The sequence below is a fragment of the Belonocnema kinseyi genome, chromosome 7, assembly GCF_010883055.1.
Source record: "Belonocnema kinseyi isolate 2016_QV_RU_SX_M_011 chromosome 7, B_treatae_v1, whole genome shotgun sequence".
Taxonomy (NCBI): Eukaryota; Metazoa; Arthropoda; class Insecta; order Hymenoptera; family Cynipidae; genus Belonocnema; species Belonocnema kinseyi.
Window position 1 is genome coordinate 119,679,208 of NC_046663.1, and position 25,542 is coordinate 119,704,749.

General features: G+C 31.8%; 1 protein-coding gene across 4 annotated transcripts in view; it reads left to right on the top strand.

Moving 5' to 3' along the window:
• Positions 1-771: 771 nt before the first annotated feature.
• Positions 772-25,542, top strand: part of LOC117177461 (tau-tubulin kinase homolog Asator) — a 64,202-nt gene continuing 39,431 nt past the window's right edge. Inside the window, exons 1-13 of one of the 4 annotated variants that reach the window (XM_033368171.1) lie at positions 774-1,070; positions 1,615-1,744; positions 3,859-4,006; positions 4,126-4,340; positions 4,490-4,619; positions 4,710-4,759; positions 4,852-4,938; positions 5,247-5,291; positions 5,802-6,074; positions 9,664-9,847; positions 10,041-10,369; positions 11,619-11,915; positions 17,987-18,274. In XM_033368171.1, coding sequence (XP_033224062.1) covers positions 1,688-1,744; positions 3,859-4,006; positions 4,126-4,340; positions 4,490-4,619; positions 4,710-4,759; positions 4,852-4,938; positions 5,247-5,291; positions 5,802-6,074; positions 9,664-9,847; positions 10,041-10,369; positions 11,619-11,915; positions 17,987-18,274 — 2,103 coding nt within the window. In that variant the 5' untranslated portion in view covers positions 774-1,070; positions 1,615-1,687. Of the gene's footprint in view, positions 1,071-1,614; positions 1,745-3,858; positions 4,007-4,125; positions 4,341-4,489; positions 4,760-4,851; positions 4,939-5,246; positions 5,292-5,801; positions 6,075-9,663; positions 9,848-10,040; positions 10,370-11,618; positions 11,916-17,986; positions 18,275-25,542 lie in introns of all 4 variants that reach the window. The other 3 variants (XM_033368173.1, XM_033368169.1, XM_033368170.1) reach the window with 3 other exon arrangements.

The following is a 25,542-nucleotide window of genomic DNA, read 5'->3' on the forward strand; positions in this document are numbered from 1 at the left end:
CCTCGGAAAACTGGTCGTGTGAATAGCCTTAGACAATTGCCTGCCTGCACCGGGCAGGCAGACAGAGGTATAAATGTACCTTAAAGCACGCAAAATGACCATCGTTACGTTACACATTCAAACCTGCCTGCAAAATCCTTCTAAAACCGACGAGTCCTAAATTCCCGCTTCTAATTTATCTCTCTGCTTAAATTTTTCAATTTATCGAAGCAGACAAGGCCGTAGCTAGGGGGGTGGGGGGTTACCCCCTCTCTGAAATTCTTGAAACACGTACATAATATACATATACTCCCCTGAATGTCTCTGCATACCCCCCATAGAATTTTTTACCTGATGTGCCCCCCCCCCCCCCCCAATATCACGAAAATTTTCCTGACCACGGCATTGAAAGCAGGGTTGGGTAGGTAAACTTTCCGAGGCAAATTTAGATTGTTTTTTCACGATCATTTATTATGTATTTTCACCTTTCAAGTTTTCTACAGTTCATATATACGATGGGATTCTAACACGCAATATCATTTATAAAAATTAGTAATTGGTAGGTTTTCCTGGTAAAATAACTCGTTTACGTATTTGATATAAAAAACTCTTGAAATTCTTATTGTATAAACGTGTCGGAACCTGTTCAAAGGGACGCAAACTCACCCCGGGATCGTCCTGCGCAAAGCTTTTTCAAATTTCCTTCCAATTTCGATATATCTCGTGATCGATCGCTAGTCGCTACCCAAGCTCCTCTAGTGTCAACTCGGCAAAGCTACTGCTAGAGCTAGTCAGCAGTCAGCTTCAGCTAGCACGAAAATGGCCGGCCCGTCGGCTTTTGACAGGTCATTTCGCGAGTGTCGCGATATCCCTTCGAAGTATTCTCAGATCTCGTGTTAGTCCGAAGAAAAGGTTGGTCGCTAGTGCAAGGATCGCTCGAAATGCAAGTATAAAACGCCAGGCCCCCCCTGAGGAGTTTCAACCGAAACGGCAGTCTAACTCACAAAGAAAACCTTCGCAACTGCCTCCTTACGCGGTGGTTTGGTTCATGGTTCGCTCGCAGGCATCTAGCAGACGACACCGTCACATCGGTAGTAAAAATAAAATGTTATTATATTTGGATCCCTTATTACGCGTGGGGGACAAATCGGCGGTCACGTTAACGACCGAAGTACAGCGACTCTACACGATCACTGGTTCCGCACCTCGCGATTCCTCTCAATAAAAATAATCCGGGACAACCGAGTTCGCTTATTTCACTTATAGTCTTTTAAAAAACGGAGCACGTTATCGCCTTACCTGGCTAATTTTGTGTATCTATGGTCGTGCTCCGCGATACACTGAATGGGGGAGAGGGACAAAGTCACCCCCTAGGAATAGCTGCACCCTTTGCTCGCACGCAATCATGGCTGCCTAGTACGGGGCGCGTACCGAGCACTTCCTTCGTTAATTTCTGATCTGACGACTTCTTTGGCAATAAAAAAAATAGTCTTGCGTATTGGCCGCGGGGCGTGTCGACAGCCTGAGAAACTGGTGACAACCGCGAAATCGACCTCGCGAAATTCGGATTTTGGATTAGTGCGAACGTCCCGAGAACCATGGCAACCGCAGTAAGGGGTTGGTTCAATTTTCCAGGCATCCCAATCCGGAAAAACTCATCTCGAGGCATGTAGGGGACGAAAGCACGGACCAGAACAACAACATTACCATGACGAGCGAGAACCTTCTGCAACCCGGCCATGTGGTCAAGGAAAGATGGAAAGTGGTAAGCAAGGCCCTGCATTTGGGTTTGGTCAATTTTACCGATTTTACCCTACTTGTCTTTTTTTAAATCAGCGTTATTTCCCCTTTTTTGAACTGGCCTTTAAACCTGTCAAATTAGACTACTTTCTGTATCGAATTGCGGACACCAGTCCAGAAATTCCTTGTTAATTTTCTTGCACATACTAGCATAAGAAATCTCACTCATCTCGACCTCGAAAGTCTTGCTATTAATATTAATGATCTGTTTTATCATTCATGTACAAACCTGTATAACTACCAATAATTTCTTTTATTACTTAATTTAGTTTAGTTTCTTTCCCTCGTTTTGTGTAACATTTTAGTGCGTATAAATTTTAATTTGCAAGAAATATTTGTTATTAATTTCAGATTTGCTAACTATTTTTGAATATGTATACAGTACAAAAAATGGCGAAATGAATATCTGTCAAAATGTTATGTATTAAAACATTTACCCTTGAGATTTATTTAAACTCTAACACGAAATTATTTTGATAACGCAAACTTCTAAAATAACCTCCCTTTCAAATTTTTCTCAAATTTGAGTAATGAAAAACTAATGGTGTGGAAATTTATTCGAATATCTAAGCCCCTACTTTTTCTCATCATTTCGTGCAAAGGTCATGCGCATCACAGAGTGATTTGATTTTTTTTCCATTCAGATAGGAGAAATATTTTTTCCTAGCCTTCGACGATATTTTTATCTAAGAAATTCGCTGATTCCAATATTATACGGGGAAAATATACCTTTTTCTTCGTTTAAAATTTATGTGCAATCTTATTATTTATGAAATAAAAGAATTTTTTAACTTGAGCAACTATACTTAATTTTCAAATTTAACCAAATTTCACTGGAGTCAGAGCTGAAATATTTGCTGATAAAATATTCAAATCCAGAAAGTATGTAGAAGAAAAAAGTTAGATGCATACTGTTATATAATTACTAAAGTCTGTCATGAATCATTAAATTTCGAGCATAATGTAATTTTCATTAATAAAGTGTATTGTTGACAAACACAAAGAGAGGACATTGATCATTGAGAATGTTAAGATAGCGAAAATCGTGTGATACGAAATGAAAAAATGAAAACGCCTTTATTGGATAATTTTTCTAAGATCATGTTTGGAATAAAAATAGATTTAATTATAAAAAGGTAATTATATTGAATCATTATATAATACGTAAATCTAAATTTCATTAACGAATTTCAATATAGGGATTTTGAGATTGATGTGCTCATTATTTTTATTTTTATTAGGCGTCTAATTACATATATCATAGTTTTATAAATTAAACTTTCATAAATCATGAAAATATTATATGGAATTTTTCATAGACTTAGTTTTGATCAAAATATTCTTCCTCGACTCTTGTAAAATTGGTAACTTTAAACTAAAAGTTTAAATTTAGAGTTGTGATTGTAAGATTTTAAATGTATTCATTAATATCTTTATTTTAAAATATGTTAACTTAGAAATGTTTAAAATAGAATAATTTCAAAATTAGAGGTATTCAAAACTGTACTTTTTGGAATTGTAAGGATTAAAAATTTAACAAAATTGTAAATAGAATCCTTGACAAATGAATAATTTACGTCTTCAAATATTAAAATTTTCAATTCAAGTGTTTTCAATCAATATTGTGAGCGCTTCAAATTGCGAATTTTTAGAAAAACATGGAAAAATAAAAAATTTGTGAAATTGCTTTACGCGATGATTTGTGTAAGTAGAAACATTGGAAAAGAAAATATTCATATTTTTGTAGGAATAATGGTGGTGAAATTTTCTTTTTGTCAATAAATTGTAGATGAGGGATTATTAACAAACGAAAGTGATTTTTCTAAAGGTTTTAATTGATGCTTGCTACCAGTACTTAAACTAATTTCCGATTTCATCTTAGGCAATACACATAGGAAATTTTTTATATGATGGGTTTAATATGTAATTAATATGTAATGAATATGTTATATAATGTAAGGAATTATTCGTGCTTTTACTTGGAAATATTGGTCTTTTCTTTATTGATTCATCGTAAAAAATATTTATTTTTACCATCGAATTTCCCATTTATTCTAAAATGTGTTCTTTTGTAAAAAGACGAAAAAAATTGGAGGTGGTGGATTCGGGGAAATCTACGAAGGACTAGATTTAATGACAAAAGAACATGTCGCCCTTAAAGTTGAGTCTGCCCGTCAACCCAAGCAGGTTCTTAAAATGGAGGTAGCAGTACTTAAAAAACTTCAAGGTGAGAATATAGAAAAATAGAACTAAATTTTTTTCAAAAATTTAGAAGAATTTTCGCAGAAATTAAGTGAATCTGAAATTTAGCGTAAATGATCTTTAATAAGTAAAACATTATTTCAGGGAAGGAGCATGTCTGTAGATTCATAGGCTGTGGACGAAACGATAGATTCAATTATGTTGTGATGCAGTTGCAAGGAAAAAATTTGGCAGAATTGCGACGCGCGCAACCAAGAGGTGCCTTTTCTTTATCTACCACTCTGCGACTTGGACTTCAGATTTTAAAAGCAATAGAAAGTATTCATCAAGTTGGCTTCCTTCACAGAGATATTAAGCCAGTAAGTTTCATTTTATTTCTTTAAGAAAAAAAATAAAATGAATAAAACAATATGAAAATGTCTTAAGATAATTTTCCGAGTTCTTTATTTGAAGCTTATTTTTTCGCAAATCGTCAAAGTCGAAAACTAATGTTTTATTGCCCTTTTAGTCAAATTTTTCAATCGGTCGGCAGCCCTATAATAGCAGATTGGTTTATATGCTTGACTTTGGATTGGCTCGCCAATTTACGACAGGAACTGGAGAAGTTAGACCTCCCCGAGCTGCTGCTGGATTCAGAGGTACCGTCCGGTATGCGTCTGTTAATGCCCATAAAAATAAAGAAATGGGACGACATGATGATTTGTGGTCGCTATTTTACATGTTGGTAGAATTTGTTAATGGGCAACTTCCATGGCGCAAAATTAAAGACAAGGAACAAGTGAGTTTCACAGATTTAAAAAACTAATGTTTTATTTGGAGGAAGACAATATATTCTCATTATTTCTGGTTTTTATTTCTTTGGTTAAACAGGTAGGATTAATGAAAGAAAAATATGATCATCGATTGCTTCTGAAACACCTTCCTTCTGATCTCCGTTCATTCTTGGAACACATACAGGTAAGGCAATTTTTTATAGATCACAGATTAACAAGCCTGCCAGCGATTTTTTTTTTTTTTTTTTTTTTTTTTAAGATCGTTTAGTCAGTTCTTCAACATTTGATAACTTCCACATTTTAGAAATGTTCTAAATCGAATAAGTTTATATTCAAATATAAATGGTCAAATTTCATACTGAATGTCGTAATAGTTGAGCAAATTTGAGTTTGAATAGTTTCAAATTGAAGGTTTATAGTATAAAAGTGCTGGTATGCCTTCCTGCGTGAATAAACAATAAAATCAATGATTAATTTTCCTTTTCTGCACAGGAAGATATACTCCGCCACTGTACTCAGAATGTCGCTGACAGGCCTGTATTAAATATTATTTTGAAAAAAACTAATATTAAACTTATAATAAAATATTCAAGATATAATGAATTCAATAAAAAATTAAATAAGTTACATACGCTTCTTCATCAATTATCGATCAGCCATTTAAAATTATTATACAAAAAGCCAGACATTATGAGAGAATTCTCTTACGTTTATCAACTATACTATAACAAAAACCGCTGCCATAACTATTTATGAATGATATCTATAAGTGTGGAGTTCTTGGCTGGCTGACAAATTTTCCTTTACGTGTTATCGCCAGAAAATATCTCATCTTAACAGAAACCTTTGGCATTCTAAAAATCTGTCAAGCTTGTTCCGAAACACCAATTTGTTTTTATTTTTTTAATTTATTTTCTTTTTCTTGATTAAATGTATTTAAGAATGTGTTATTTAACTAACCACTTTTTAGGCGGGTTTAATGAGGTTCTTTTGAATTTATTTGAAATGCAAATGGTTCCTTTAAAATTATATGAATTTATTTTGCAGAGCTTGGGTTATGCGGATAAACCGGATTATGCAATGTTGGGTGGTTTGCTCGAAAGATGTATGAAGCGCCGAGGTGTGAAAGCGAGCGACCCTTACGATTGGGAAAGACCTATAATAGTTAATGAAGGTTTACCAACTGCTAGATCGTTACCCACAGTTCCTCTTCCTCCGACACACACGACAGCCACTACGATTAACCAACTGCAAACCACACCAAACGTTGATACAAATAATCAAGAGAATGTGGAACCAGATAACAGGAAAGAGTTAGATGTGAGTTTCGATTTTTTAGTTTTAATTAAGGCAGAGTCTAAACTTCTGGGCAGTCTGTACTTTTATCACATGGTTTGGTCTACACGTAATGATCTGGCAAGGGGAAAGTGGAGCTGGAAAAGGGCCCTTAATTAATATTAAAAATATTTCAGTTACCCGTTTACCCGCCACACTTTTCGCAGTTTTTTTTCTGAATATACTTGAAAATTTTTTGCTTTTAAACTCTCATTTATGTACACATATTTTTCGTTGTTATTTTTATTCCTTTTCTAAGGCTCCTTGTAATTTTTACGTAATTATCCGTCATTTTAAGAATAATCACTTGAGAATTGATGGGGGCAGGAGAACATTGTGGATTGCCACGAGGGGAGTCGAAAATGAGCTAAAAGCTGGAAATCTTCTTCAGTTTTTCACGAGAAACTTGAATTAAATTTTGGTATATAAAGGTCATGTGATGAGTGGGTCACGTGACCAGATTCTTACCTTGCCGACACTTCTTTTATTTCATAACTTATTTTCACACGAAGCGCCACATCGAGTTAAAAATGCGGGATACTAAATAAGAAGCACTAAGAAAGGTGGGTGTGGTCCTCGCTTTTTATAATCATGAAAAATTTTGTGTGTACATTTTTTTTGCATTTTTCATCATTAATAAAATTTAGGACCATACCAAACACCATATCCACCTTTCTTAGTGCTTCTTATTTAGTATCCCAAATTTTAAACTCGATGTGGCGCTACGTCTAAAAGTAAGTTATGAAATAAAAATGTCCGTAAGGTAGGAATCTGCTCACGTGACCCACTCGTCACATGGCCTTAAAACAGTTATTTTATTAAAATGTGAAATGAAATTTAAATCTATTAGTCTATTATGAATGAACCGTCTCGTTTAGAAAAAATCTTGCTACTGAAAATATTTCTATTTATCGAGATATAATTTCTCTTTAACTTATTACAGAATAAATAGATTTCTAGGAATTAGAATGAGCCGTGGCCATACAACGGGGTTTTCAAGGGATTCACCACTCGATTTTTGAGTGTACGCCAAATTACAAAGCATTACTAAGGTTTTCAAAGGGTTTCAAAATATTTCAAAGATTTAAAAATATTTAAAAGGATTTTGAACATTTAACCAAGATTTCGCAGATTTCAAAGGCTTAAAAAAGGCATGTACACCAGCTTTAAATATTTCACAAAGCTCTTGAAACTTTTAAAAGATTAAAAGGATTTGAAAAAGGATACAGTACACCAGATTTCAAAGGTTTTAAAACATTTCCAAGATTTGACAGAATTTCAAATGGTTTTAAAACATTTTAGAAGATTTTAATTAATTCAATGATTTCAACTAATAAAAAAGGTTTCACAAACAAAGATTTAAGAAAAATTTCACAAATATTTAAAAAGATTTGAAAAAAATTTACCAAATATTTTAAAAAGGCGTGTATCCTAGATTTCGAAGATTTCTTCAATGTTTCGAAGATTTTCAAACATTTTTAAACTTTCAAGATTTGAAATAGATTAAAAATATCTTAATAATTACAAATGAATTAAAAAGATTCCACAAATATTTAAGAGATTTCCTAAAAATTTCAGAAAGATTTCTAAGGAATCCTAGAATTCCAAAGATTTCAAAACGGTTAAACCTTATTTCAAAGATTTCAAAACATTTCAAAGATTTTAAACGATTTCAAATGAATATTAAAGAGTTCACAAATATTTCAAAGATCTTAAACTATTTCAAAAGGTATCAACAAATTTCAGAATATTTCAATGATTTAAAACTAACACAAAATATTTCACAAACAAAGATTAAAGAAAGCTCTCACAACTATTTCAAAGATTTCAAAGACGACTTATGTTTGCAAAAAATTAAGAATTTATTTATTTGTGGTTTTGCTTTCTTAAAAAAATTTTGGCCAATAATAAATGAATTGGCTCATTTTTGACATCTATAATTAACGGTTATTTCATTATTGATGTAAAAAAAGGAGACCTGGAAAAACTTGACTTCTTGTTTTGGCAAAATGCAGTCTTCAAAATTGATCAATTTTAGCCTTCAAACAAATTTAATTGAGAATGCATTTAATATTTAAGGTATATTTTAAGATAATAAAATGTGATGTAGAGAATTTGCCTGTGTGATGGACAAGGAAAATAATTCTTTCATCTTGTAGAGGATTTCGTTTTTTTTACAAGAAATAGTCAATATTAGGTTTATATATTGTGTAATTTAATTTTTAAAAGTAGAAAAAAAAAACTTGCGGGAAGGGGCACTTTTATGGTTGATGTGACTTCATTTATACGGGGAGTCCTTGCGAATGATTGGTTATTCAGTGTTTTTTAAAAAACCGCGTGTCACATTCGATTTTTTTTAAGTCCAAACTCTAAGTGTGAACATTTCTTGATATGATTCACATTCAAAATAAAAATTAAAGAAATTTAATTTCGATTAAAATCAAATTCAAAATCCTATTTAACGTCCAATATTAATATATACAATTTTTGAAAATAAAGCCAAGAATCCAACGACCAAATTTGGACAACCACCATTAAATGCTCCTCTTTTAAATTAAAAAATTAAGTTCAATAAATAAATTTTTAATAAATTAAAAATTAAGACATTTTTTTCTTCATAAAACAAAATCTTTGGACAAAAATAAAAAAGGGGACAAAAATTAGGAGGCAACCAACCAAATCCCCTTCCTTCTCTTTTTTATTTCTTTTGTCTTTTTTATTTTTATTATTATCAAATGTAAATAGAAGAACATATTTGTCAACGTTTCGGTATTCATAAAGCTCCCTTATCAAGGTAAGAAAAAATATACCTGTCAGGAACAGTACTGAGACAGCGATGGTCTCTCTTTGATACATAAGAATCAAGTGAGGGTCAAAATCCAAATCCGTCATGAACACAACAGAAATAAGAGATAGTAAAAGAAAATCTGGAATGTATGATACCTCAATCTTAAATATAATTAATCGTATTAGCATAACTTTTGTTTAATTTACCCAGATCATTTTTTAAATTAATAGATAACTCCTTTTGTGTTTTAATATAAAGCATTTTCAATAAAAAAAGGTTATTTATCTCTAACCAGATTCTCAAAATCTTTAATCACTTCAAATCTTTAAAAAATTTGCACGTCTTTCGAAAGCTTGAGTGGAAATTTATATTCATAACGTCATAAAATAAAAAATTGGACCCATATTCATTTTGTTTGTATGGTCTGTATAACGGGTGAAATATGGGCTGCTTATTCAAATTTGGTATTCCAAATCGGCATTTTCAATCAATTGCAAATAAGCTGTAAGTACCTAAAATAAAAAAAGAGCGCTTTCATCGAATGTTTAGATCATACAATTTAAAATAAAACGTTAAAAAATGCATTCAAATTCTCTATTGAAGATATTTTTGGAATCATGAATATTCTTTATCGAAAAAACATCCGTTTTTCCATGAAGAATATTAGCTATGTAACTTGAGTGCCTTGATGCTCATTGCCGTTAATTTAATTTGTAGTCTGAATTTAATAAATTAATAATTTTTTTATGTATGTGTTAATTTTTTTCTTTTTGTTTATGCCTTTAGGCTCAATTGGATTATGAAAGTATATGCAGGAGAAATAGACAATGTGCAATTGAAGGTTCCGCAGTTCCGTTTACAGCAGCGATCAGCAACCATGGTCGGGATAAAAATTGCAATGCTACCATTCCTGTTACAGACAACACACATCCACAGGGAGGACAAGTCGCCGTTACACCTCCTGTGCAAGGTATGTAAAGAAAACTTTTTTATAAATTTTCTTTCTGAGGGGGGGGGGGGAGGTATTGCCTATATTAATTAACTCATAATTTAAACATACTTTTTTTAAATATTCAGGCTCACAATGAGTAAACAGGGTTGGCGATGGACCCGAAAACTAATAATTATAAGATAGTTGAAATCTTCAATGGTCTTTTTTTTAGTTTCTCCAAAGAAAAGACGCGCAGTTTCAATGGCTGTCGAGCCACAGTGTCAAGTTGCCCCCTTGGAAAAGCAGATAGACAACGAAGGTGATGAACTGATGGCTTCTGCACGTTCCGCTTCAGAAATTCCTCGCACCAAGTCCGCTACGAATGCTGCTATGCCTCTTCGTAAATCCGCTAGCGGTGCAACGTTTGCGCGGTTGCGAGTCGTTGCTGCACCAGAACCAAATTCCGGTGAACCTCCAAGTCCTAGAATACAAACCGACGTAGATGCTTCTTACTGTTCTTACGACGTTACAAACACAAAACATGGCGGAAACCACAGTCCCGTAAGTATTTTATAATTTCGAAATAATTTATCATTTAAGATCTTGCAACACACAAGCTATACCATTATTCACAGTGGCTGCAGGATTGGCAAATCAGGGGAACTGAGATATACCCCGGAATTTTTTGAGGTCGAGAAAAACCGGAAAATAATAGTCAATTTATGTTTTGAGTGGGAATTTTTATAATTTCTAAAATAGGATTTTCTATGTTACTGGGTATTACATTAACAGCAGCGGTATGTTGAATATAGTCCAAATTTGGTCGAAGTTATATGATTTAAAAAAAATCTAAAGCAAATTTAGATGTCCACTACTGATACCACGTTAAATTATAATTTGGAATTTCAAAAGCTTTGAGTTTAAAAATAATTACATGTTCAATTCATAAAAAGTTATGAATTAAAATAAGCCGTTTTAAAAGCCTAACATTAAACAGTTTTGGCCAAATAAAGAATGAAAAATAATACATTTTTGCAGCCAAAAGGTGTAGTTGTTAAGGGTCTCTTTAACATTGTTCTATTTTAATGATTTGTGTTTCTCATCTTGAAGTAGTATCTAATTTTGAAGTTCTTTTAGAATTAAAATTATTCAAATGTGAAGGATGCCAATTTGCAACTGATCATTATTGAAAGTTATAGCTTAAAATTTGTGAATTTGATATGTTGTGAAATTATAATAGTTCTAATTTGAATGCTTCAGATTGTAGTTTAGCTGTGAACACTTTAAAGATTACTAGGAACTTTGAACTTAGATTTTAGTGGCCACCCTGATTATTTCCACTATTTTGATTTTAAAGATTACGTTTTACTTTACATTTATTTTGTTCACTACTTTACAAATTGATTAATTCAACAGAATTAATGCATCGATTTCAGGAAATTTCTACGAAGAGCGTTATTCATCTCTGCAACGTGATATCTTCTCTCACATGTGTGGAAATGACGATGAAGCAAATTTGTATTGCTAATAAGAGTTAAATCGAGATTCCCTTTCCAATTTTAGTAATTATAAACCCGAAGGTATAGACCAGATTTTTTGTAGAGATTAGAGTGTTGGAAGAAATGTGTTATTTGAAAATGTCAGTGATGTCCTTAAAAAAGTCCTTGCAAAGGGAACAATTTGCTTCTTCCTGAACAAGGCCGATATCTTGAACGTGCTATAACCGCTCCTAATGGATCTTATTTTCATATCTTTAAATTAATTATTATTTTCTTTGTTTCGTATACTAAGTCATTTGGTTTTTTTCTAGGTGACGGAACAGAGAGAACCTTTGAGAAGGGAGCCGAAAAAAAGAACTGACGGACGTCAGCAGTCACGGAGTGGACGTTCAGCGTTTAAAGATTGTTCCATTACTCAGTTTGCACAAATAGACGACGATAACGTCTCGGCTTTGCAACAAGTAACGAGAGGGGGTGGCGGATTAACACTTGCGTCACAGTGGAAGTCGCAGTTTGATGATTCTGAGGAAACGGATAATGAATGGAAAGGAGACAATTTACAAAGCCCGGAACATAAAGGAGTCCATCCGCCGTCTCTTGTTCCACAGGTAAACTCGCATATTCCATCCATAAAAAGAATGTTTATGTCTTTTATAATAGTAATAATTAAAGTTTCTAGAAATGATCCATAACTTTGTTTTCATTCTGAAAGTTTCGGCACTTAGTCAACTCTATAAATCGAATTATTTATCTAATTATTTTGAAATACCGGAATCATAAGAACTATAATTTCGAATAAAGTGTTTAAAAAAATTAATGTATTAAATCAAAGTTTTTAAACTATTTTTTTGCAAATACGAAAGGGAAATATTTGTAATTTTAACCAAGCGGTGTCTTGAATGTTTGTTCCTTTAAGCATTTCTCTGTTTTTCTCAGGATTTGCAATTCGCGCCTTATTTACAGTGTTCAAATAGATATCGCCATGTTGTCGTTCATATATAACACAAGTCACCCAAGTCTCTGTCTCGTCAGTCTTTTGCGTTAGGTGATATTATATGCGGCTACCCGCTGCCTCCGCGCTAACTGATTATGGGCCTCGGTGGACGCTATTGACGAATAATCGGACTTGAAATATACAACCGACGCGAAATAAAACATTAGAGGCCCGTGTGAAAATCGTTAATTTTATTTTCCACGTCTCGTAAACAAATTTCTACTAGTAATTAAATTAAATGCAGTGACTCCGTTCATTTAATTTATTTGCACGTTAATATTCCTGGTGTTTTTCGGCCATTAAACGTTTTTACCAAAAATCAAAATTTAGTCGCGAGCGGAGCTTTTACTTGCCAACGGCATTATAGGCAAAACGGGTGCGGATCGAGCTACTATCCGTTTCTAAGGCATATATACAGCTGCTCTATTGACGCGTCGCTAGGAACATATGCTGTTACTAAAAATCACATTGGAAGTAAGAATACAAAGAATTTCCGTCCCCTTCTTCCAATGGCAAAAAGAGAACGGAAATTCTTTGTACTCTTACTTTCAATGGGATTTTTAGTTGCATCACACGTTCCTAGAGGCGTCTTGATCGAAGCACAGCATGTATGTCTAATACGTTTGTTCTAACTAAGAAAAATTACGGAGCTTGGAAAATCCAGGTACAGGCTTTACGGACAAAAAATGGAACATGGCCGCACGTCTCCGTTGAAATCGCTAAACCGAATTCCACAAGAGATGCATTCGCAAGGGCCACTAGAAAGACTTTGCTCCTTGAGCAGCAATTGTCACCAAAAATATGCGATGGCTTCAGTGTGCAAGATTATTTATCCCGTATCATGAACATGTTGACGATTTGTCACAAATGGACTTATCATTAATGGCGAACTATTGAAAATTCGGTTACTAGATAGTGTGACAAGCAGTTTTAATCATTTTTTGTTGTTTTGTGAATGATAATTCTTACTGTTTTGTGAAATCACACGACACCTCCGTCGGCGTCGAGAGACTCATCGGAAAAATTATCAATTATCGAAGAGAGCTTTGCCAGAGAGCATAAGCGTCAGGACAACGACGCCATAATAAGATACATCCAAGAATGGCCATCATGATAGGCACGGCAGTGATCCTATTCAGAAAGAAAAATTGTATTTTATTTGCTCTTCATAATTGGTACAAAGAAAAACCAACTAATAGGAAATTAATCTACGAATTACAAATAGTAATTTGTCCATAGGTCCGCTGACTTGTGCAAATGCGAAAAGTAGACGACGCATGTACAAATCGCGTAATCGGAGGACCTCCTCCCTGGTAATATTACAGATTGCACGCAAGTCGAAGAATGAGCGAAAGTTTAAAATTCGCGGTAAAGCCGGACAAACTGCCGAAATACGGAAAAGTCTTCCTTTGCTTTCATATTGTAAATCATATTATTCTTCCTGTCTTTGCTCCAACCAGCTTTAATTGCGTTACAACCTAATTATACGAAAATGGTATGTGCGTTCATAGATACGATGAAGATAGTTTATTAATGTCAGCCAACTTGCAATGCTTATGAACATTTTCAGGTTTAACTCTTTGCTATTGGTCAAGTTTGGCTAAGTCAAGTGCAAGTCAAAGATTTTCTAGATCTACTGAGACTCCGGACAGGCAGTGCCTAGAGTGGGCATCGTATGAAGTTTATTTAGTTAAACTATAGCCATTACCTTCTCCATCCAAGGCAAGAATACCTTGAGGATATCATATGCTAGATTTGTAGGTTCCGTTTCTAGCCGAATTGCATACCCCGGAAGATGGGTTACGAGTGACGACAATTTTGTTCAACAAAGGTGGTGATTCCGTCGACAATATATTTTTCGCGAGTGTAATTTCAAAATATTTAGAGAATTCATCATTTAGTGTTACGACTGGTAAAAAAAGTGCATCGACAGTGGATGTATCTTACAACAGTGCATGGGCGATCATTTGTTCACAGGCTTGTACAAGGTTAATAGCGGGATGAAATTAGCAAACCACACGAACGCCGAAGTCACAGGAAAAGGCAACATCCCTGTAGTGGCATCGGATCGTGAGCAAGATAAACAGGTTTTTCTGAACAATACATTTTACTTGCCGAATTTGCATACTGATCTTCTATCGGTTGCCAAAGTCGTGGAAAATGGATATTTCGTAGTTTTCACAAAAACTCAAGCGACAGTAAAAACCAGACAAGAATATGTCGGACTCAAGGTGATATATTTCTTGTGGTTACAAAGCCCAGTATTGAGTGCGCTGTATATCATGAAAAAGGTGATGCCATTGAGTGGCCTATACGTCTAGCACTTTTGAATCGGAAACATACAAATCTAATTAACCAAAAGGACGCAATTACAAGTTTGGATTTCAACATCAATTTTTCAATTGCCCATCTTGTGACACCTGTGCAGTAGGCACGATTACTTGTGCTTCATTTGGGTTCATCTATAAAATACGTAAGGCTTTTAGAAGGGAGAGGGATCAACGAAATCGTATGTACATGTTAATGTTACGTGCACATAATTTTCGGATGATCCCTTTCAAGGAGAAAGCGAAAGAACATCATCTCTCCTTAAAGTTTTACACACGGATCTATGAGAAGGGAAGTCAATATGCGGAGCTCGCTATCTTATGCTTATGGATTTTACGGACTACTACAGCGGCTGAACGATATATTACCTGTTTCGCAACAAATTCAAAATAACTTCAAGATTGCTTGAAGACGTATGGTTTGCATTTTTGAAGAATCAGACATACGCAATCGGTTGACGGCTCCTTATACTCCCTAAAACAATGGGGTTTCTGAACGCAAAAACCGAGTATTGATTGAACCGGCGCCCTTTATGCTGATTAATTTCAGGTTGCCTACATCGTCCTGGGAAGGGGCCATTGCAACTGCTTGCTACACACATAACAGGTGTATCACAGGTCTGTCACTAAACTAAAACTTTCAGGAATTCTAAAGGGTTTTGTTAGATACGCCGTTAATGCGAAAGCTTATCAGATTTGGTTAACACCGAAAAGAAAAATTCACGTAACTCTCGCCGTTTAATTCATAAATGAATATTCAAAGTGAACTCGAAAAAATATACAAGAAATGATTCAAGAGAATGTTACAATCATACACGACGTGAATTTCTTCTTGGATCCTAAGATGGACGTAGTCGCTTTCGATGATGCTCCCATTTTCGCCAAACGTCCTAAAAAAAGGACCAGGCAGACTTTGACTTATTAAAACTGAAAAACCGGGAATATATTCCAAAGCTTAACCCTTAAAGTTTGGAGTCGAGATAAAAATTATATATCAATTCGTTTGTAGAGAAATAAACCGCCGGTGCTTATGAAAAAAAACCTGCAAAATAAAGGTATGAAGAAAAAACTTTTTCAGACGCCGTGAAAAATAAATTGTTTATCAGGTCGCTTTGAAAAAAAACATTGTTTTAAAACACGGTGAAGAACACATCTCAGTAAAATGCCACGAAAAAAAAATATTTCGCTAAATGCTGAAAAAAACCTTATTCCTATAAGCGCCGTGAAAAGAAACCTTAGTCATGAAAATTCCGTGAAAAAAAACCTTATTTTTGAAAAAGCCGTGAAAAAAGACCGCATTCGTTAAAACTTTTAATTAAACTGTTTTATTTCAAGAAAAAACTATAATAATTATTCTGCCGTAAAAAAAGTATTATTGGCGGACTACGCAAAAAACTATAAATAAATATAAAGTTAAAATCGTGTGTTTTACGCTGCCACACAGTGGTCAAAAATCGGAAAAAGCTGGCCAAAATTGGAAAATGTTCATAAAATGGGCCAAATTCGATTACTTACGGGTTTTTTCAAGTAAATTCACTGAACAGAAAAATACGTGCAACAAAGGGTTAATCTAAAAAATACAATCATTTAATGTTAAATTATATAACATATTTTATTATTAATAAAATAATAACCCATTATAATTATAGCAATAAAAAAAAGTAATAATTTTATTGAAGAAACGATGTGAAAAGATTGGCTTCCCGAGTGTTTTCATAAGTATTTTTTGAGGATGCCTTCTTAATAAGTTACTTATCACGGTATTTTCATAATTAAGGTTTATTTTCACGGCGTTTTCACAAAAAGTATATTTTTTCATGGCGTTTTCACGAGTCAACTTCTTCCTCGCGGCGTTTCTTAAAAAGGGTTTTCTTAAAAAGGGTTTTCTTAAAAAGGGTTTCTTTTTGCAGCGTTTACTAAAATATGTTTTTTTTACGGCCATTCAATGATGCGGGTTTTTTTCACAGTATTTATACAAGACTTTTGCGCCTGTCACTCGCCTCAGTTTTCTTAGAGTGCTCATTACGCTAGCAGTTAAGGTTTTCCTCAAAAAAGCTCGTCTGAACATTGAAGCGGCCTATTTAAATTCGAGAATGGACACCGTGATGTACATGGAACAACTTGATCTGTCGGGCAAAATGCTCAGAAGAATAGCACGGGAAAACTGTGATCCTCAACTTTCGAGACGAGCCAAGGAGGTGATGGATAAAATAGTTGGAACGGCTAAAGTATGTAAACTCAATAAAGTTATATATAGTTTACAGAAAGATGGCTGCCAGTGGCATGTAAGATTGGATTCAGTTTTGCGGGATATTGGACTGACACCGGCAAATGCTGACCCGCGTGTCTACATCTATAACATGATACATGATAAACAGGTGACTTTCCAAGGAATTCAAGGTTAAAGATCTTGGAGCAGCTCGCTATTGTCTGGGTTTGAAAATCACATGAGATAGGGAAGAGATAACTTTATCTCAGACCACCTATATGAGGGACATTCTACGAAGATTTCGAATGAACGATAGCAAGCCATTAAGCACCCTATTTGCAACTAATACGGAAGTGACGAAGGGCTCAAATGACCATGCAGAAGATGAAACATGTTCATACAGAGAATTAGTTATTGCGTCGATATATAAACTGCATTAGGAATGCGGTCAGATATTACCCACTCCGCCAATTTGCTTCGGCAGTTTAACAGCGACCCGAAAATACCGCACTGGGTAGCAGCCAAACGTGTGCTCTAATGTACCCAGGGAACCGGAACTCAAAGCTAAAATTGAAAAGGCTCGATAATGTATCGGTAGGTTTTATTGGTGCCCACTGGATCAATTGTACCATTGGTCGTCGATCTTAAGTGTGATCAGTATTTATCATCAGCGGAGCTGTCATATCTTAGGAACCATATAAAGAACGCATATTGGCCTCTTCATCCATCGAAGCGGCATATATGGCTATTACTGATGCTCAAAGGAAGCCATATATCTTATCAATTTTGTCAAGGGCTGGAGCATCCTGATCCTGCCAACGAATTCATCCTTAAAGATAATCAAAGAGCTACCGACATAGTGTTTCGGCCAACGGAAAGAATGGGTTACGTGGCGCAAAGAAAATGGAGTGCATCTCTGGGCTTGGGATGTCTTCGATCAAGATATAATTCGCGCTTTCTTGTTTAAAATATTTCAATAGACAACGCCAAATGTCCCTTATACGTACAATAACACTCTCACACACCAATAGTCGAATGTGCCTCCACATTCTTTTGTAGACCGCGGCACAAGTAACTCTCAAAAGTTTAATACATTTACCCTTTACATTGCCCTTTATTCCCGCGTTAATAACTTTTTTCAAATTGTAGAGCACAGGCGGTAGTGAAGCAATAGCAGTCACGGCATCGACACCAGGATCTCAGGAAGGGAAGGTGCAAATGTCAGTATTACCGTATGTGTCCCAGCAGCAGAGTATGTCTGCTGTTCAGACCGCACTTTCGCGTATAAGCGAAGATTCCCCACATACCGCTGGCCGGCATAGATGTTTAAATATCGCTGGGATTGAGAAATACCCAGAACTACAGAGAGCATTGCCTCGAGCATGGAGTGCACCGGCGCTGGCGCCGCACGTTCGTGACTATTTAGAAGCCCCTCTGGTTTGTATACATTTCCTACATATTTTGAAATTTAAAAGTCCATACTTGAAATTCAAAAATTTTAAAGCTGAAACATCTTCCAATCTCCTGCGATGAAGTTCGTCCTGTCGACCAAAGAGCACTGAAACGGCATGGCACTGAGAAACGGCACTGTGCTCTCAGTGCCGTTTCAGTGACCAAATTAGCCGATTTTGACACTCAAACGGTATTGAGAGTTTATGCGACGATCCAGATTTTTTCCTCATGTTTTTTTAGTTTTATCCTAATATAAAGACTATATTCCGGAATATTCTGCTCTAGGTGCACGTCTTGCTGAAAGGAAAGAATTTTTTTGTCTAAAAAAAACTAAACTCATGTTTTTTACCAAAATGCCCCAAGGTACGAAAAAAGTCAAAGGAACAAAATTCTCTATCTGAAAAAATTATATAAAAATGTTCCTTGACAGTTTTTTCACATAATGATTTTGACATGATGACTTTGTAAAGCTTTTCGCCTGGGGTAATCGCTAGAGATATCGATCAGCCACCTAGATCGGTACAGTTCTGTGGAACGAGCTTGTGATTTAAAAAAAAACAATACGGGAATTCTAGATTAATCTAAATATCTATACTTCCCACTCTCCATTACATAGCTTAATGGTATAATAATAATAATTATTATTATTATTATTATATTAATTTTAAATTTTTCTCAATTTATCTGCTATATCATCAGAGATTGTACCTTACCGACAGTAGATCAACCCTCCAAACCATGAAGGCAGAAAATCTACACAATATCGATCAAGTTAAGCATCTTCAATAACAGCGAATGCTTAACGTCTTAATAAGACTAGATGGAAAATAATATTTTTAAATTAAAATTATTTCTTTAAAAAAAGATCCTACTCCATCTTCACTCCATTGGGAATCGAACTACAAAACTTCTGATTTCCGGTCAGGTGCTTTTCCAATTAAGCTATTAGTGGGATCAAATTTTTAAATAATTACTTGTACCATTAACACCTAGCTAAAAATTAGCGTTATGTTCTTGAATTAAGAGTTCTTATTCTAATCCCTCTAATAGCTTAATTGGAAAAGCACCTGACAGGAAATCAGAAGTTTTGTGGTTCGATTCCCAATGAAGTGAAGATGGAGTAGGATCTTTTTTTCAAGAAATAATTTTAATTTATTATATTAATATAATAATAATAATAATAATAATAAAAAGATCCTCGGTGGCTCAGTTGGTTAGACACTCGGACTTCACCTCAGAGGTCCGGGGTTCGGTCCCTGAGCCGGTACCTCTAGAAATTTTTCAATTTACCTTTACCGAGGTTCTGGTGGTTCGGAACCCACCCTAAGCTGTAGGTCCCCCAATCGTTTACTTGACTGCAACAAAGTCCGTCAATGATGGGGTAAAAACCAGGCTTTGCCCAATATGTCGAGGCACACTGCTCTCATCAGATCATTTGATTGCATTATGACAACATTTCAACACTGAAATGTTTTTTTATCATAATAATGATAATCTTATTCCCTTTAAGAAGAAACATATTTGAGTGACAACGCTTTAAATTATTTTTTGATCTTTTTAAAACTTTTTAAAAATTTGTGCTTTAAAATATTTTCTATTCTTTTTGAAATTTTAAGAAATCATTTTATTTGTTTAAAATATGTTTCAATATTCTCTTAAACATCTGGAAACGTTTAAAAATTCGTAAAAAGCCTCTTTTCCACAATCTTCGAAACTCTACGTAAATAGGTCTAAAATGTTTCAATTTTATTGATGCATGCCTTAGTCATATTTTTAGTAAACAATTGATTTTTAAACAAATAAAAAACAATTTTTCGACAAAATAGTTAAATTTTCAACATAAGAAATTATTTTTAAAAATACATTTTTTAACTTAAACATTGTAGTTTATACTGAAGTTTGCAGTTGAAAAAAAAATTTTTTCAACCCAAATAAATGCGCATCTTGAACAAAAGAAATAAACCAACAAAAAAGATAAATTTATAACTAAAAAGAAAATTTTTCAAGAAAAAAAGTGTCAACAAAATTGTTCAATTTTCATCTATACAAACGAATTTTCAAATAAAAAAAAAATTCGATCAAAAATGGACAGTTACATTTTCAGACCAAAAATGGAATTTTCAACGAAAGAAATTAATTTTCATCTAAAATTATAATGTTTCAACGGAAAATTGAATAGATAAATTTTCAGTTGAAAAATAATTATCAAGTCCAAAAAATCGAAGTTCCAACAAAATATTTAAATGTCCAAGCAAAAAATTAAATTTGCAAACAAATAATTTAATTTTCAAACCAATAACTTTCTACCGAAAACAGAAATTCAAAATTTTCAAAATAAATTTTAAAACATCAAAAATCTTTGTTAATAAAATAGATAACTTTTCAACGAAAAACGGTTACATTATCAGTATAAAAAATCAATTTACAACCAACAGTTTTTCAGAAAAATAGTTAAATTTCCAAAAAAATAGTTTAATTTCCAAAAAATAGATGAACTTTCAACCATTTTATAACAAAATGAAAGAAGTTTCACCAAAAACTGCGTTTTCATCCGAAGACATGAAATCTTGATTAAAACAGATGAATTTTTAAACAGGAATAATAATTTTTTACCAAAAAATAAGAATTTTTGACTGAGAAAGGTCAATTAACTACCAAAACAAATTCAACCAAAAATGATACAGATAAATTTTTAGTATAAGAAAATGTTTTTTCAACAACAAAAAATCGAATTTTCAAACAAACAGTTAAATTATCAACCAAAATAGATATTTTAAAAAATTTAAATTTTAAAATAGTTAAATTTTCGATGAAAGAAATGAATTTTCAACTGAAAATTGTTTTAAACAAAAACCACACACAATCGAATTTACAACAGAATAGTTCAATTTTTAATCATATAGTTGGATTTTCAATAAAAAAATTATTTTTTAACCAAAAATGGAATGGAATGAATTCTCAAATTCTGAGAGAAAATTTAAAAAAAGATCACATTTTTTAATATTATTTTGTAATTTTGCTATATTATATAATTTTAGAAAAAATAAGGAATTTAATTCTTATTAAATCTTCTTATGAAATTTTGTTGCACCATTTTTTATTATGTTTATGTTGGTTTGTAAAATTTGCTTTAAAATTTTATTAAGTTTACAAATTTTTCATAATTTTTATTTAGAAAAATGTATTTAAAAAATTTTTTGAAAAGATTTTGAAACACATTAAACGATTTCCTAAAATTGAAAAGAAGAGTGTAGAATATTTTAAACCAAAATGTTTCAGTTTGAGAAGATTAAAAAGTTTTAAAAAACGTAAATAAGCCAGTAAATTTGTTTTAAACGTATTAGAAATATATAAAAACTTAAAAAAATTTCTCAAAATTTATGAAATATTCGTTGATGTCTTTCAAACTTCTAAATGTCCTAAACATCTTTTAAAAAGACTCGAATTTTTCTAATATTTGTTTAAATCCAATAAAATAAAAAAAATTTAAGTTCTCTAGGTTCTTTTTTGATACATCACATGCTATTTTAGGCTATAATCACAATTTTGAGGATTTTAAGAAAAAAACCAAAAAGTTATTAACTTGACCTGATTCAAAAGACTAATCATTTGACAGAAATGTTCTAAAATTTTCCTTTGAATGTGGCTTGGAAAGGAATTTTATTTAAAAATGTGTGGGATTTTCTGATCAGAAAACTGCATGAATTTCTGAACTTTCTTATTTTTATTTTTAAAGTATATTTTAATCTGCTTTACGTTTAGTGAAAAATCATATGCCGAAAAACGATAAGAGAAATATTTATTTCTTCAACTTCAACTATAATTTGAAAGGCGATTCTTCATAGTATTTTACTAACTAATGGATATATTTTTATAATTTTATTCCTGAAATCTATTCCCTAAGGTCAAACATGGTACACAAATATCGTAAAACTTAAAAAACACCAACTATTTACAGGAACTTTTTCAATAAAAATCAATGTGTATCATATTCAAATAAAATTTGGCAATATTGATAAAAGTATTATTATTTTTAGTTAAAAAAAATCATGTATAGAGAGTACAGTTTTTATTTGAAATTTCACGACGGTTTTTTGTACCATGTTTGACCCTCGGCCAGAATCAATGAAAAATAATCTAAAAATATGTTCATTAGTTATTAAAATGCTAAAAAGACTTACCTTTACAATTTTTTTTCTCTTTTAACAATGACGAGATATTTCTTCATAAAATAAATTTAGTTGGATTTATTTTACAATTATTTACAATCAATTTCCAATTACAATTATTTTACAATTAAAATAAAATTGTAATAGCTAAATTTTGAGATAAGTATTTTAAGGCATTAAAGATTTTGTAAAGATTTCATATACAATAAAATAAGTATTATCAATTTGTTTATAAATTTATATGTAAATAATTATTATAAGATTCTTAAGAAAATTGAAAAAAAAAAGATTTTCGAATATATCAGATGTGTCAGAAAAGATCCTAGGAGATTTTAAAGACATTTCAGGAAAATTTCTTATCTATTTAAAGCGCTTTGAATACTTCAAGATATTGGTAACTCTCTCGAGTTTCAGTATTTTAAGAAACTATGTTTATTCTCCTGAAACCTTTCAAGATTCTTTTAAAGTTCCTAAAGTTTATCTTGTGTTTCTAAAACACTTCTAAAGTTTAAATTTTTTGAATCGCATCAAGTCTACTAAATACTTCCTGAATTCACTTGATTATTTACTCTTTTTTTTAACTTTTTAATCTTATCAAATCGAAGCATTTTGCTTTAAAATCTTTACACTGTTCTTAATTTTAGGAAATCGTTTGATGTGTTTAAAAATGGTTTGCATTTTTTTTTAAGTACATTTTTTAAAATTAAAAATTATTGAAAACTTTTGCACAATTATTAGAAACATAATTATGTTTTTCTAATCTTGTCAGACCTTCCAATCTTTCATTTTTAAAAATTATTTCAATTTTTCCTGATTTTTTTTTAATTCTGCAAAATTAAAAAAAAATGCCTTTAAAGTTTTTCAGATACTTTGAGAATATTTGAAATCTTTTGCAATGTTTTGAAATGTTTAAAAATAATCTTTTCAAATTAATTGTTTGAAATAAAAAATTATGTTAATTATTCCTTTAAAAATCTTTACAAGCTTTAATTATTTTCGAATCGTTTCAAAATTTTTGAATATCTCTTAAACTTACTTAAATTTGAAAGAATTATGTTCCTTAATTTTTCTAAAGTTAAGTAATATGGAAAAATTACAACATTTTGCTTCAAAATATTTTACGTATTTTTTAAACATTTTAGGAAAAAGTAAAAAATTTTTTGTAATCTTTTTTCAATTTTCTGTTATAATTCATTCGAAAACAATTATTTTCATTTAATATAAAATCTTAAATGTTAAGTGTATGTAAATACTACAATTTTTAATGTTTCCAAATTTTTAGAAATAATTCAAGAAATTGTATGTGTAATTTAAATAAACTTTTTTAAAATCTCATTGAACTTATTCCAAGTTATATTTTTTGAATTTTCTGATGCAATTACTTATTCTGATTAGAAATAATTGAACCTCTTGCGATTAAAAGCGGTGATTCTGCTTGAGAAGAAATATCTTGAAAGTAATTTTTTTAAAAATCATTCGAATTTTAATTTTAAAGACTGATAATTATACACAATTTCCAGACGCATCTTTCTTCTTTTTCTACAAGAATTTTTAGGTTTTTCAATTTTTTAAACCAGTTTATCCTACGTTTCTAAAACTCCTCTGAAGTTTAAATTCCTTTTTAATTTGATCAATTCTACTAAATTTTTATTGAATTTATTCGATTATTTACACTTTAAAAAGATTTGTATTGTTATCGAATTTGAAAATGTTGATTTTAAAACCTTTTACACTCATTTTCGAAATTTTAGGAAATTGTTTGATGCGTTTAAAAATCTTCTTTAATTTTCTTTTAAAGCACATTTTTTAAAATAAAAAATCATTCATAATTTTCACACGATAATTAGGAAAATAATTTTTTTTCTAAACTTGTAAGGTCTTCTTATTTTTAAAAATTATTCAAATTTTTCCTGATTTTTTTTTTATTTTGCAAAATTAAAAAAAAAATTGCCTTTAAACTTTTTCAGATACTTTAACTATTTTTGATGTCTTCTTGAATGTTTATAAATGCTTTAAAATAATTTCTTGAAAAATCTTTACTAGTTTTAATTATATTTTAATCCTTTCAAAAATTCTGAATATCTCTTAAACTTACTCAAATTTGAAAGTAGATTCTTAAACCAACATATAATTAAAAAAATTATGTAACAAAATTGCACAAGAAGGCCTGATAAGAATTATACTCCTTAATTCAAGATGTGAAAAAGTTGACTCATAATCTTTTAAATTTTTTCCAGGAATGTGAAGAAAAATAGTTTTACATCCTTGAAATCTTTCGGAATTCCTTTAGAGTTTCTAAAGTTTATGTTTGAATTCTTTAAAAATCTAAGTTTCTAACAGAATTTAAGTTTAAAATTCGATTTGAATCTCTTCGACTCTTCTTAATATTTCTTGCATTTACTCCATTTAGATCTATTTATCATAATCTTCCCAAATTGAAACATTTTACTTTAAAATTGCCTACACACTTCTTTTAAATTTTACGAAATCTTTTCACATGTTTAGAACCTTTTTTAATATTCTCATAAAGTACGTTTTTAAAATAAAAAGCCATTAAAAATTTTCCTACCAATCTTGAAAAAGTTCTGTTTCTAATCTTGTCGCATCTTCTTAGCTTTCTAATCATTAAAAACTATTTAAATTTTTTCTTATTTTTCTTAAAATTGGGCAAAATGAAAAAGATTGCCTTAAAATCTTCATATTCTTTATTGACCATTTTAAACATGGTTTAAAATGTCTTGGAATTTTTTTAAATAAATTTTTTAAAATAAAAAATTATATTAATTATTCGTAGAAACCTAAAAGAATTTTTTTCATTTTCGTGAAACCTTAAAAAATTCTTTAAAAAATCTGTACAAATTTTAATTATTTTCTAATCGTTTCAAAATTCCTGAATATCTCTTAAACTTACGCAAATTTGAAAGCACATTTTTTAAACCATAATAAATTTTAAAAAAATGTGCAACAAAATTGCACAAGAAGGCTTGATAAGAATTAATTTCCTTATATTTTTCTAAAATTATAGAACATAGCAAAATTGCCTGAACTTTCATTCTCTTGAAACCCTGCGAAATTCAGTTTACT